The 14950-nt window shown below is 42.8% G+C and overlaps 1 protein-coding gene across 6 annotated transcripts in view; it reads right to left on the bottom strand.

The window, feature by feature from the left end:
* Positions 1-3328: 3328 nt before the first annotated feature.
* Positions 3329-14950, bottom strand: part of FERMT2 (FERM domain containing kindlin 2) — a 48402-nt gene continuing 36780 nt past the window's right edge. For 4 of the 6 annotated variants that reach the window (XM_063439842.1, XM_063439846.1, XM_063439844.1 and 1 more), the window contains 7 exons: positions 14187-14311; positions 12809-12915; positions 12513-12734; positions 7512-7532; positions 6577-6701; positions 5872-6013; positions 3329-5160 (listed from right to left, as the gene is read on the bottom strand). In XM_063439842.1, coding sequence (XP_063295912.1) covers positions 4987-5160; positions 5872-6013; positions 6577-6701; positions 7512-7532; positions 12513-12734; positions 12809-12915; positions 14187-14311 — 916 coding nt within the window. In that variant the 3' untranslated portion in view covers positions 3329-4986. The remainder of the gene's footprint in view (positions 5161-5871; positions 6014-6576; positions 6702-7511; positions 7533-12512; positions 12735-12808; positions 12916-14186; positions 14312-14950) is intronic. The other 2 variants (XM_063439845.1, XM_063439847.1) reach the window with 1 other exon arrangement.

Here is a 14950-nt window from a genome sequence, read left to right as displayed (position 1 = left end):
TCGGCGTGGGCCTGTAATCATTTTATATTACTCGGCGTGGGCCTGTAATCATTTTATATTACTCGGCCTGGGCCTGTAATCATTTTATATTACTCGGCGGGCGTGAGCTTGTAATCATTTTATGTTACTCGGCCTGGGCCTGTAATCATTTTATGTCACTCGGCGTGGGCCTGTAATCATTTTATATCACTCGGCGTGGGCCTGTAATCATTTTATATTACTCGGCGTGGGCCTGTAATCAGTTTATATCACTCGGTGTGGGCCTGTAATCATTTTATATTACTCGGCGGGCGTGGGCCTGTAATCATTTTATATTACTCGGCCTGAGCCTGTAATCATTTTATATCACTCGGCCTGGGCCTGTAATCATTTTATATCACTCGGCCTGGGCCTGTAATCATTTTATATTACTCGGCGTGAGCCTGTAATCATTTTATATCACTCGGCCTGGGCCTGTAATCATTTTATATCACTCGGCCTGGGCCTGTAATCATTTTATATTACTCGGCGTGAGCCTGTAATCATTTTATATCACTCGGCCTGGGCCTGTAATCATTTTATATCACTCGGCCTGGGCCTGTAAACATTTTATATCACTCGGCCTGAGCCTGTAATCATTTTATATTACTCGGCGTGGGCCTGTAATCATTTTATATCACTCGGCCTGGGCCTGTAATCATTTTATATCACTCGGCCTGGGCCTGTTATTTTATAAAATGATCACAGGCCCACTGGGCAGCACACAAAGTGAGTTTTTTTAGGAATACATGGGACGGTACTGGGCAGGAGATGGAATGTGGGAACGGTCAGCATATTAGACGTACTTTGTTCTATGAACCCAACAGTGTACATTGTTAAAGGAACACGCACAGTAAAAATAAACTTGCTTTAAGAGCACTCTTTACTTGGCATCGCCACACTCCCCTTTATAAAACACAGCTAAACTGACCCATAACCCAGCCATCCGTATATTCGGTCCCATCAGATTACAAGAATCGGGGACACACGTTACTTCTCAGAGTTCTCTATACAGGTATTTCACCACCAGATGGGAAGTTTTCATGGAGAGGCTGCTTAACGGGCTGTAGAACCATGCCGATACGTGCAAACATTGCTGGTTTTCACCCAAAAACTTAGTCTACAGGGAGTCGGGCCGCCATCAGGGGGTGACAACTATGACTGTTGTTCCGGGCCCCACATGTAGCGGCGGATCTGCACGCTGGTGGGACCTATCGGGTGGCCCACGCACTTAGGGCAACCCAATGGGCCCTATATCTTCAGGGGCCCGGTCAGCACTGTGGCCGTGTAATAGCGCGACCGGGACCCTTTTTAAAAAAAAATAATTTTTTTTAAAATAAATAAATAAATAAATAATGCAGCCGCACTGGGAGGAAGTGGTCACTTTCTCCCAGCTCACTCCACTCGGGAGGAGAGTCAGCCAGGCAGTGAAAAGGGACACCCGTGCCGAATCCCATCAGCCCCAGCCACCCTCCAGCAAAGAAAAGGTAAGTAACAGGAGGGTGGCTGAAAAATGAGGTAGGTGTGTGTGTGTATGTATGTCTGAATATATGTCTGTGTCATTATGAACGTATGTCTGTGTGTGTGGATGTCCGTATGCATGTCTGTCTATGTATGTGTGTATGGATGTCAGTATGTATGTATGTATGCCAGTCTGAATGTATGCCTGTGTGTCATAAGTATGTCCTCATGCATGTGGGTCTGTATGTATGTTAGTATGTGTCTGTCACTATGTATGCCTGTGTGTCTGTATATGTGTGTAGGTCTCAGTGTGTGTGTGTGTGTGTCCGCGTGTCTGTCCCTTTGGGCGTGATTTGGAGGCAGGACCCAGACCCTGAGCTGAATTAGGGGCCCCAAAGTTTCTGGTGGCGGCCCTGACGGGACTATGGACTAAAACCACTAAATTCTGATGTATTGTGATTAGAGTGTTCCTTACTCTAATAAAGAGGCAATACACGGATTGAGCAGTAACAAAATTAAATTGAATATTAGGCATAGACCGAAATCCACAGTAATATCCCAAGCAGTAACCCTGGGCAGCCAAATACAACCACGTTGAACAAAAAATATAAACTAATGGAAAAAGGGAATACAATCAGCAGATTAACATGGGTTGAACCAGGTGGAATATTTAGGAAGAGTTCAAATGACTAGTGAAAATTAGCAGGAAGGTATTCCATATTTAAGAGCCACTTTTGAACTTAAAAGTCTGCTCCACTGCAATCAAATGATCTTCCAACACACTGCTCTGCAGTCAGACCAATGGGTCTCCTCAAAGCCTGGCACGGCACATTGGGAGGTCGTTCTGGAACTGCTGAGTTTGGTATGGAGGATCTGGTGAGGGTTTCACTGGTGACAGATGAACCCCAATCCCACCGGTACAGTGGATTTTTGAGGATGGGTCACCATACCTTACTTGATACCCATTGGGTATCTGGGTTAAGTATAGCAATGGTGTGTGAACCGTGGAAGTCAACTTAGGCTACTTAGGAGTAAACTAGAAGAGATTGCCAATAAAATTAACAACTCAGGTGGTGCTGGATTGCAATAATTCCGAGCTCTGGTCAACACCGCCAACGATGGCGAGAATCCCGTGCTCCGGTTAACACAGACAACAACAGCGATAACTTCGAGCTCTAGTTACAACTAATAATTGTTAGGTCATTCCTGGTTCACATAGCCCCATGTTTATTTCTTAGAATTACACCCTCACCACTAGGTGGCACTCACAAAATGCAGCTTGTCTGCAGGATCAGACACAAATCAAGCCAAAATAATGGTTTTAAAGAAAGATAAAAAAAATATATAAAACCAATAGTGTCAGCTGCAGTCAATAATGTGTCAATTTAGTGGATAAACCACACAGGGATCGTAGTGATATCCCTAATTTTTTATGGCAAGTTATTTGTAACAAATTACAATAAGTGTCCTACCAGCATCAATGCACCTATTCCTTTACTTTTGTAAGAGACTAGGAAAAAACTGACTGCATTTAAAGGGATCTCCATGCATTACATTCACAAAATGTTCCATTTTCCAGTGACAAGAAAAGGCACAAAGGTCACATTGTTAAACAAATAGTCTACAGCAAGGATTGATGAGATCAGCAAACGCGGTGTCATTTTATTCTGCCATCACAGCTCCAGAAACACCATACACTAAAAGCAAAAGCACACAAAACGGTAAAGACTGGTTTGGTTTCCTTTATTGTGCTAAATGTGCGGAGGCTGGAGGTAGCTGAACCAAATCAGATTGAAAACAAACCACCAATTTCTAAAGGGGGGGTGGGGGGAATAAAACACAACAAATTAAGGTTATCTTTTATTTAAAATAAAAAGCATTTTTACATAGTTTTATGTCATAACAAAGCAGGTTTAAACACTATTTGTAGAAGTTCTGAGAATGCATTCCACTCTGACAATGCAACACAATAATACTTTAAATATGGTCGAGTACAAGCAATGCATCGCAAACCCTCACTACTGAATGAGGCAGGGACCATGTTTGATCAAACCGTTCAGCGTCCTTTTTGATTGGCAGCCAGCCTGGTTAGTGGGACACAGAACAGTCTGGGACTATAGACCTTTAGTGTTGATGTTGATTTGCAGGTTATACCCCGCTTGTAGTGGATGTGAGGACCTGGATATTGGCCCAGCTTGGCACCAGGGAATGTCAAATTCAGAGGTTAACTCAAATTGTTCATTAAGGACAAAAAAATAAAAATAAGATAAACTACATTTATTTAGGGGAAAAAATATATATATATATTTTAAAAGGGTATGCCACATTAATTATGCCCACATCCAGCACGGGATAAAAGCATCATGGGTAATGGCGCCTTTAAGAGGTCAGCGGCGTGAAGCCATCATTGCATAATTCAGCGTGTCTCTGCAGCCCAAATACCAGGTTCCCAAAGAGACCCTCAACATTTCATTAGGGTCACAAATATTAATATTGTAGTGAATCGCTTTTAATACTAGAAAAATTGAGGCATACATTCTTAAATGCAAAATATAAATTTTAAATGAAGGCACTATAGCTAAAGAAAATGCGTGAGTCGTTTAGAACAAAAAAACAAAACAAAAAAAAAAACTGTACAGTTTTATAAAATTTGTGTTTTTACATAAGTTACACAAAAACGTATACTTCATTAGACCTTTACTTCATATCAGAATGAAATGTTGCATATCTGCTGGTAAATACTACATTTCTTTAATACTATATGGTAATCCACCCATGGCTCTAGAAACATTGCTGGGACTACATTTCCCAGAATCCTCAGAGTTGTAGTCCAGCAAAAGTCGGAAGGCCATTGTAGGGCAGGCCTGCAGTAGACTGAAAGAAATAATAAAGCAGGACAAGACACCGGTCACAGGCGCCAACATGGCAGATTCTTAAAGGCCGCGGTATTTTTAATTTGATAGAGTAGCCGACGATTTCACGTTGACCCGGCATGTCGCAAAGACAAGTTAAAATCTTTCTGAAAGGCAGGAGGCAGTTTGAAAAACACGAGGTCAACTTGAGAAATCCGAAATATAAAAATACATGCAATGCACCTGATAAATAATATATTATATAATATCTTAAGCCCTGGATATTTATATAGATAATGGCTTCAAATTCGTAAGCTTTCCTTCGTATAACCATTTTTGCGGTCACAAACGCGGACTGATGAAAACTGAAAGATAAAAATCCTGGCTTTCCACCATGACAACTGCTGAACTTGCTACAGACGGTGGATGGTTGACAGAGTACCAAGGGGATGCGAGACGCGTTGGTATGAGCTTTGTCTCGCTCTCCACTCGGTGATTGAAGTGCTTGATTGTGCACAGATCTGTAAAATTAGACTGGATACATTTCAAGCACTTTATTGTGTCTGATTTAAAGCAGCTTTAAGGGGGTGTGGGGGGAAATTGAGAGAAACCGCTCTGAGGAATTCATAGCAGTGGGCGGCTGGGTCAGGAACCCTCACACCCAACCGCTTGTAAGCTTGAAGAACATTTCTTCATCTAGACTTTCGTTCTGGTCCTTTGCCCGAGTAGACAGGAAAATGTAACCGCCAATAAATTCGTGGACTGTTTTGCAGTCGACTTCTGTGCAGATAAAGGACAACCTCATTTCATCGGCAAACTCCACAGTCACCTAAAAAAAATAAAAAATATTGAGATACAGTGACTATAATTAGATACACCAGAACGTTGCGTTTATTGGAACAAAAGCCAAGCAGTGTATAGACCGATCCCATAAATGGCTTTCACAGACATTGTGAAGACTTCACTCACTTCGTGCACGGCATTACAGCCCCTCTGGTTTTAATTTAATAAAACGTTCTATTGATGAATTCTCTTCCTTAACATTTTCTATCTTTGTTGGTCACAATGTGTTCTAACATTGAGCTGCTGATCTGACCAATCTCCTCTCTAGATTTTTTTTGCCCATTCTTTGTGAACTATAGACCATAATATTGTAAAATCGAAGCACCGCAGTTTGGATAAGAGTCTATGGCTCTAGGAGAGCTGCAGTTTAACCAGCAGACTGTTAGCACAACGAATGTCAGAGGAAACATGCGCACATTGTGTCATCGATCTGCAGAACGGCACCATTGATATTACAAGATATATGGAGACAGGTTTGTTATCCGTTAACAAGGATTCCCGACTGCTCCCGCATATTTACCTCCTGTTTACAGACCTAGCATTTCTATTTCACCAGGAGTCAACGTTGACCATGAAATACTAAGGGTTCACGCAGCCAGGCTTTTGGAAGGTTTCAGATTTTCCAGTTAATACATGTGAAGATCTGAATTGAACCCCTGAGAGTGATAGGAGTCAGATGCGGAGCGCGCAGAGTTACCATTTTAATTTCCCAGTTGACGTTCCATTGTTTCATATTGCTGAAACGCCAGGTCTTAATGGCATCGCCGGTGCTTGCGTCCATTCGGATCAGTCTGTTATAAGCGATCCCGATCAATTCTTCCTTTTTACCTCCTTGAAATCTGCGGAAAAACAACAAATGCAGCAAATGTTCTGATTCAAACAAGGTTTTTAAACACAACCTCCGCTAATACTACGATACTCACAGCATGAAACCCCGCCGCTAATACTACAATATACACAGAGCATAAAAGCCCCCCTGGCTAATACTATGATACTCACAGAATGAAATCCCTTTTAGTATAATTGGAATAAAAATAAATTTCAAAAGAAATTGTCAAATTTATAAATGAACCTTGTTACACACAAGGCTGTCCGTTGGTTCTGTTCCTGGTTTGTTTAGCTCAGTAAACTCAAGAGAAACTCAAGAGGCACCAATTGCTCAGAGCAGCTGCCTTTCAAAGACATCTCATTAAGCTGCATTGGGAAGTCTGTGATTGGACAGCCACAGAAAGTCTAGGCGGGGTTAGAAGGGGAGGGCATGCAAAGACATCTCATTGAGCTGCATTGGGAAGTCTGTGTGACAAGAGAACTTAAGCTATTACAAGCTGTTTTTAGATATATCCACAACGGAAAAAAACTGCATCATTTTTGTATTTCGGCAGTAGAGTGTCTATTGACGCACCTGGCAAGGAAATGAGAGATCCCGAATTCAGGAAGAGACTGCCAGGCCTGGATAAATCTCATCTTTGCTTCTATAAGACTCATCTGAGCGACATTCTGATGCGCCTCTAGAATCCGGGCTGTGATCTAATAAAAACAGACAAAAGGATAGAAAGTGAACAAATGAAATAGCACACAGCAACTCGGGAGCCAATCAATGCGCTAATTATTGGGATTAAAAATTAATTACTTTTACATTATAAGAATCGGTTTTCAAATCAAATGTGTTTTGTTATCTGAAAATTGTGAAAACCAATACAAAACCACAGATTTTATTTTTACACCAAGTGGATATCTGAATGCACGGCTTTATCTAGACAGACCGTCTATAGGCTTGAATATTAAAAAAATACACAAAACCAAGAAGGTCAATAGCCTTATTATGGCAACACAGCGAGCGTGAAACCCTAGATACATTGCCTGAGGTTCCATTTAGCAATGGATTCTACCGATCTGCGGTTTTAATATTGGATTTTTTTTTGTCCTCTGACAGACTCCGACTGAAACCGCTTACACTTTTCCAAATCTCTTTCCGAGCGAAACAGTCAGTTTATACCAAGGTTTGAACACTTACTGCTGAGTGCATTCACGTACCCGCTGTATCGCACACACCGTGTATAAAACAGATTAACTCCGTGCGAGTGCAGAGGTTCTGGTTGTAGCCACAAAAACTAAAAAGCCTTGAGCTGTTCGTCTATACAATGCACCCCACTGTCAGACACATGCATAGCAGCAAGACCGATCATTCATCGCGTGTTTAGAACATGCACTTCACACCAAAAACGATAATAAAAAGATTATTCCATACACTGATCGCAGCCAGAAAGTGTTAGCCAGGAAAGTTTAACAAAAAACGAATATCGAGATCGAAGTCCGACGGATGGGATTGAGACTTACCAATTCTCGTACATAGCCCAGCTGCAGGCAGAAAAGGCGAAGGAATGAAACCCAGAAGGGGAAAAGAAAAAATAAATAAAGCAGTGAGGTTTATAAAGTATTCGCACTACACGCAAACATGCAAATCACATGACAAAGAATAGAAGACAGACAGCAAAGCCAGATATAGACTGCTGGGCGCATGAGAATGGATCGCACAGCACCGAGACTCCTAACCATGACCCGTTTATATAACGGCACCATAACGTGGAGCAATCGTCATGGAAACGAAAGGAATGTCCCTGCAGAGTGCTCCCCCCCCATCAGCATTTTAACCTCTATAGATATTCCATTGCAGGGAGATATTGGGCAGAAGATTTACCAAAATAAATATTTTTAAGGATTCTGAGGAATGGAGAAAAAAAAAAAGTGACTGTATAGAAGTTCAGGGTCGTTGCAATGGCTGGATCTTGGCTGTGGAGGGTAAATAGACAGAGGACATGTTTCAGTGGGGACACGCGGGCTGCATTCCATTCATTCCCTGGGCACAGAGTTTCCGGTACAACTCTAGGTCATGGGATTGTAAACTATGCAGAAGTCACATCCGACCTCGAAGATCCCACTATTTTGGACCTGTGCCCATACTCATGCACAAGTTGACCCTTTATGTGCCACACTGTCATTTCCGGTAGCAGGACAGGGTGTTCGTTATTAATAGGACTGGGAGAATACTTTTGACCAGAGTGAAACAAGCAGGTGAACGTCCAGCATGGTATCAAGTTAAAATAGTATTTTTAAAATGTCCAGAGTGAGAGCTCCTGCTGTTGGATCCTGGAACTTGAAACTTTTACAGACACACACAGACAAGGAGGGGGGGGGGGGGGGGAGGGAGGGGAGAAGTGTCATTGTTTTTGCATGCGCCCAAGTTTTAGTACATTAAAATAAAATCCTATTAGAGTATTTCACTGTGAACAGTACATTAAAGGATCACTATAGGGTCAGGAACACAAGCATGCATTCCTGACTAGTGATGTCCCGAATGGTTCGCTGGCGAATAGTTCCTGGCGAATATAGCTTGTTCCCGTTCGCCACGGATGGCGAACATATGCGATGTTCGGTATGCCCCCTATTCATCATCGAGTAAACTTTGACCCTGTACCTCACAGTCAGCAGACACATTCCAGCCAATCAGCTGCAGACCCTCCCTCCCAGGCAGCATACAATTTAGATTAATTCTGATGCTGCACTCTTTTTTTGTGTGTTTATTATACATTATCCTCCCATAGCCAGTAACCTGTGTTTATTATACATTATCCTCCCCATAGCCAGTAACCTGTGTTTATTATACATTATCCTCCCATAGCCAGTAACCTGTGTTTATTATACATTATCCCCCATAGCCAGTAACCTGTGTTTATTATACATTATCCTCCCATAGCCCGTAACCTGTGTTTATTATACATTATCCTCCCATAGCCAGTAACCTGTGTTTATTATACATTATCCTCCCATAGCCAGTAACCTGTGTTTATTATACATTATCCTCCCATAGCCAGTAACCTGTGTTTATTATACATTATCCTCCCATAGCCAGTAACCTGTGTTTATTATACATTATCCTCCCATAGCCAGTAACCTGTGTTTATTATACATTATCCTCCCATAGCCAGTAACCTGTGTTTATTATACATTATCCTCCCATAGCCAGTAACCTGTGTTTATTATACATTATTCCCACCCCCCCCCCCCCCATAGCCAGTAACCTGTGTTTATTATACATTATCCGCCACAGTCATTTATCGTTGGACCTAGGCAGCATGATGTCTTAGGCCGGCCCAGAGAGTGAGTGAGTGAGTGAATAATATAATATATATGTTCAGAAACATATTAGTAATATATGTAAATCGGGTTCATGCAAAGAGGGTGAAAAGGTATTAAAGAAAAACACACTTATTGCATCAAATTTACAAAGCCAAACTTTTAAAAGCTTTCCTCATTTCTTTCTCGGGATGAGGAATATATCGGTTGTAGACTGAGGATTTCCATCTGCCCAATCTTTTAATAATATGCACTGGAGTGTCAGTGTTGAAGGAGACCGAAGCTGCCCCTATTCTAAATGAAAGACCCGAGACGTGGATACAACCCAATCTTAGGAGTAGTGTTCTGATGTAGAAGATGAATTTAGCCATAGTCAGAGGGATTCAGTGAGAGTAGTGGTGAAATGTGTGTGGCATGACTGAGTGTGGGTAAGTAAGAGTCAAGTATTTTAACTGGTATATAAAGTGGTATAGCGGACAGATGAGTAGTTTGGTTCGTTTTAGAGGTTTGGAGAGAAAGTATATAGTGATCATGATTTTTAGCGATATCCAATATTTTTAAGGTGGTCTCAAACAAACATAAAATGCTATATAAAATTTGTGGGAATATCGAATAGTCGTGTACAGTAAATCAGAGAGGGCTCAGAATATCGAACAATCGATCGGTAACCTGGATGAAGTAGGGGGTCTGTTTTATTAAATACGCGGTAATATGCTTTTAATGGGATAGGACGTTAGGAAAGGTGTGTGATTGGGATAAGTGGTTGTGGCTGTATTTACCTTATCCTGGGACCGACCTGGCTCCTAAGCTTGAGCCGCGCGTGGCTGGATCACTCCTGCCTCCACACGAGCCGCATGCGATCTCCTCTTCTGACTTAGCCGCGTGCACTGACCGCAGTGATCGGTCACGTGGCCCGCCTGGCACTAGGAGCACGGCTCGAGTCACAAGCTCGCTCTTAACCCTTGGTGTTGTACGTGGCTGGGTGGAGGAAGAGACCTTCAATGACATCAGTGAGGACAAGGAACGGGACATGGCTAGCTTGGTATCCAACCTTGGGCAAATGGGGAGTTTGCGGTTGTGCAAAGGGACTGTTTGCGGTGCGTTAAACAGGGAGTTTGGTCTGTCACTGTGAAGCGGGCGTAACCCTTACACTACCTGATTGATACAACATCATACCTGATGTTTTAAAGCACGTTATTCCAAACAATTTAGGAATGTTAGGTGATTTATGCCCTTTATGGATTAAAACCAGACTCTGCATCAACTATGTAATTTTCCATGGGAGTTTTGACATGGATCCCCCTCCGGCATGCCACAGTCCAGGTGTTCGTCCCCTTGAAACCACTTTTCCATCACTATTGTGGCCAGAAAGAGTCCCTGTGGGTTTTAAAATTCGCCTGCCTATTGAAGTCTATGGCGGTTCGCCCGGTTCACCCGGTCGCGAACATTTGCGTTTGGAAAAGGTTATGTTCGCGACATCACTATTCCTGACCCTATAGTGTTAAATCCACCATCTAGCCCCCCTGGGCCCCTCATGCCTCCATAAATATAGCAAAATGTTACTGTATTCACGCCTGAAGCTGTAGATCTGCATGTGGTTTGCCTCAGAAAAACAAGCAGTCTGCTGACATCATCAGAAGTGGTAGCCTGATCCAATCACAATGCTTCCCCATAGGATTGGCTGAGACTGACAAGGAGGCAGATCAGGGGCAGAGCCAGCATGATTCAAACACAGCCCTGGCCAATCAGCATATCCTCATAGAGATGAATTGAATCAATGAATCTCTATGAGGAAAGTTCAGTGTCTGCATGCAGAGGGAGGAGACACTGAATGTTTGGATGCATTTTAGGCAGCCATGACCCAGGAAGGATCTCTAACAGCCATCTGAGGAGTGGCCAGTGACGTTATCACTAGGCTGTAATGTAAACACTGCATTTTCTCTGAATAGACAGTGTTTACAGCAAAAAGCCTGAAGGTAATGATTCTACTCACCAGAACTAATTCAATAAGCTGTAGTTATTCTGGTGACTATAGAGTCCCTTTAAGCTTCCTCAAGCTCTATTTTCAGTGGTCTCCATGTTATTACTCATTCACACAGAAAGGGCAAGTGTTTCAATTGGTTATTTAGACATAGTCAAGCGGTTTAATAGGTTAATGGGTAACTGTGGAATGATTGCTGGTGCCAGAGGTCTGAGCATGTCAACCTCTGCTGATATCCTGGGAATTTAACACAGAACAGTCTTAAGAGTTTAGAGACAGACTGTCATGAAAACCAAACACTGAGCTGCAGCTCTGTGGGTTAAAGAGAGGGGCTAGAGAAGAATAGGTGGCCCGATTCTGGCTAACTAATATGGAAGCTTTAAGATGGAGGAATGTCTCTGACCACTTGTTGAAGGATGGGCTACAGCAGCAGACGACCACACTGCTTGCCAGTCCCGTCAGCAAGAACAAGAAACTGCGGGGAGCGTGTGAACACAGGCAGAGCTGAACAGAAGAGGACTCAAAACATCACTTGGTGATTAACATTTCTGCTGTTTGACGGTAAGGTCAGAATGCAAAGGGTCCATGGACCCAACATTTCAACAGTTCTGGCTGGCGAGGGAAGAATTTCCTGGGACAGATTAGCATTGTTTAAATGCCACAGCCTGCCATGGAGTTATCGCTGGCCACGTGTATCTGTGAATAGCCAGAATTGACTCTTTTTCTAATGGCTACTTCCACTAGGAAAATGTGTGATTTAAATAAACACACATCAATGCGTTGCCCTCGAATGGACACCGCAGTCACCAGATCAGACTTGGAACGTGGAAGAGTCATTGCAGAACCTCTACTAATGTTTAAGGAACCTCGCTAATGTCATACCACAAAGAAGTTAGTGTGCTCTGGGGCAAAGAGGGGTGTGACACAATATTGATAAGGTGACTAATCCCAATAGAATAATATTTTATATACCATTGTGAGTGAAGGCAATTTATGTTCTGGAAAAAACATTTACAAATAAATATATATATCTCTATCTTAACCTGCACTGCTCTTTAATTCTACTAAAAGTGGAAGGTGGGACACAGCAACAATCACAATAGTGAAACATGACATGGTCCTGCGGTCAAGCAGATTATTTTAAATAAACCCCTCCCTGCCCCAGGGAGACTGTGGGCACATCAAGATTCTAAAGCTGCGAATACTGCTGAATGAACCCATACCTGTTTATTTTTGTACTTCTTTAAATAGCGAGGAGAAACCACACATTCCGGGTTAATGTCAGAGTTCATTTGGTCAGGGATTAGTGGTGGGTCTGGGTTTAAATGTTGCATCTTTAGAAAAGATAAGATGTTCTGGACTTCCAAGCTGTATGAGCTATCTGCCATGGTCTTGCCCTTTGATGCCAATCTGCAGGCTGCCATCCAGTTGGCATACTGCTTCTCCTGCAGGGTAGAGAAAATTACCATGAATGCCAGATAGACACACCACCGCAGCAATGAACAGTAGGAATACTTACATTATCGCAGCGCAGCCAGATCTCATGCATGCCCTCGGCAACGGGGATAAGAAGGCGAATGTTAAACTTCTGCCCAGAGATATTAACATCTGGCGTCACCTCACAACCTGCATTGAAAAAAAACCAAAAAAAAACCACGATGGTCTGGTTAAAACATGTACGGAAGACCATTCTGAAGTTCATGTCATTCTCTGTAGAGTTATGGATACATCAGGCAAATAAGTACGAGGCTTAAGGTTCACATCACTGAGCGCTATAGGTTTTTGTGCTTAGATTGATCCTTTAAAAGAAATAAATAAAATAAAAGGATTGAAACTCTTTGGCCGTTCTGTAGTTCGAAATTCTGTGTCAATCACAGCTTTCTCTATATCCAACAGATCAATCAATCATCATAGGGGAAATATTCTGACTGCGCACAATGGAGTATAAATAGCCAGAAGCCAGGATGTATAGCCAACGTGGTCACATGAAAGCTGGATTTGGAAAAAAAAAAACCAAGATTGTTATTCTAAATGAGTAAAATGGACTAAACCAGGTCAGCTCAAACATTCAGTCCGTCGATCACTGGATTGCTGAGTTAATCTCACAGAAAGCTATTCCAGACCAAAATTCTCCCGGACATCACTCTCCTATTTGGACCTTTACTGCACAGTGAAACATTAAACAAGGAGCTACTAACTTACAAACCTCCCACAGACCAACGGCATTCTATACCGTCCTCATAATGACATCTACAGGGATACAGATTCCTCAACAAAACCAGCTTTAAATAAAATGTTTCGACATGAACTCCCTCCCGCGAATGGAAACCATGATATTAGCCTCAGAGGGAAAGTAATCAAACTGTTTTAGAACTCACCTGAGGTCCACCTGATGCCAATCTCCACTGGAGCTCCTGCATGGAGCTTTTATTAGCCAAGCTAAGCCATGCAGGATCATTGGTTGAGAGTGACCAGCTGAGAGTTCACAACCAATGAACAGCTCCCTGCACTTCAGAGCTCAGCTCAGACAGAGGTCCCAGTTATGAGCGTTTTTTCCAGTTATCCGGGGAGGATGCATTCGTTGTGAGCTGTAGTAGGCCCTGGAGCTATGGGTGGGTTTCACTGATTTCCCTAGGAGGATACACTCCTGGTGGGCAGTAGAAGTTCTGGAGCTATGGGCGGGTTTTATTAATTAGTAGGACACACACCTGGTGGGCTGTAGGAGGTCTGGAGCTATGGCTGGGTTTCAGCAATTACCCTGGGAGGACACACTCCTGGTGGGCTGTAGTAGGTCTGGAGCTATGGCTGGGTTTCACCAATTACCCTGGGAGGACACGCTCCTGGTGGGCTGTAGTAGGTCTGGAGCTTGAAAAGCATTGAGCTCCTGACTGTCTTACCTCTCAAGTTCATTTGATGGACAGGAGTGCCACTGGATTCCTCCTTACTCTTATAACAGGAGATGGAGGTGTCTTTAAAGGTACACCAATACGGTTTGTATCCTTTCAGAGTGAGCTTCTTTGGCCTACAGTCAAAGAAGAGGGGGAGGGGGTGCACGGACATTTTAGAAGAAGATTTTCACCTCTCATGGAAAAGATAAGGAAACCAAAATAAGTAAGTAATTTTTAGTACCAGTAAATCTATATTGATATTTTTAAAGTGGGGGGAGAGAGAGAGAAAGAGAGAAAAGAAAAGGAAGGTGGGGAAGAGAGAAAAGAAAAGGAAGGTGGGGAGAGAGAAAAGAAAAGGAAGGTGGGGAAGAGAGAAAAGAAAAGGAAGGTGGGGAAGAGAGAAAAGAAAAGGAAGGTGGGGAAGAGAGAAAAGAAAAGGAAGGTGGGGAAGAGAGAAAAGAAAAGGAAGGTGGGGAAGAGAGAAAAGAAAAGGAAGGTGGGGAAGAGAGAAAAGAAAAGGAAGGTGGGGAGAGAGAAAAGAAAAGGAAGGTGGGGAGAGAGAAAAGAAAAGGAAGGTGGGGAGAGAGAAAAGAAAAGGAAGGTGGGGAGGAGAGAAAAGAAAAGGAAGGTGGGGAGGAGAGAAAAGAAAAGGAAGGTGGGGAGGAGAGAAAAGAAAAGGAAGGTGGGGAGGAGAGAAAAGAAAAGGAAGGTGGGGAGAGAGAAAAGAAAAGGAAGGTGGGGAGAGAGAAAAGAAAAGGAAGGTGGGGAGAGAG

This window comes from Pelobates fuscus, chromosome 13, assembly GCF_036172605.1.
Source record: "Pelobates fuscus isolate aPelFus1 chromosome 13, aPelFus1.pri, whole genome shotgun sequence".
Lineage (NCBI taxonomy): Eukaryota > Metazoa > Chordata > Amphibia > Anura > Pelobatidae > Pelobates > Pelobates fuscus.
This window is presented reverse-complemented; position numbering and strand designations above follow the sequence as displayed.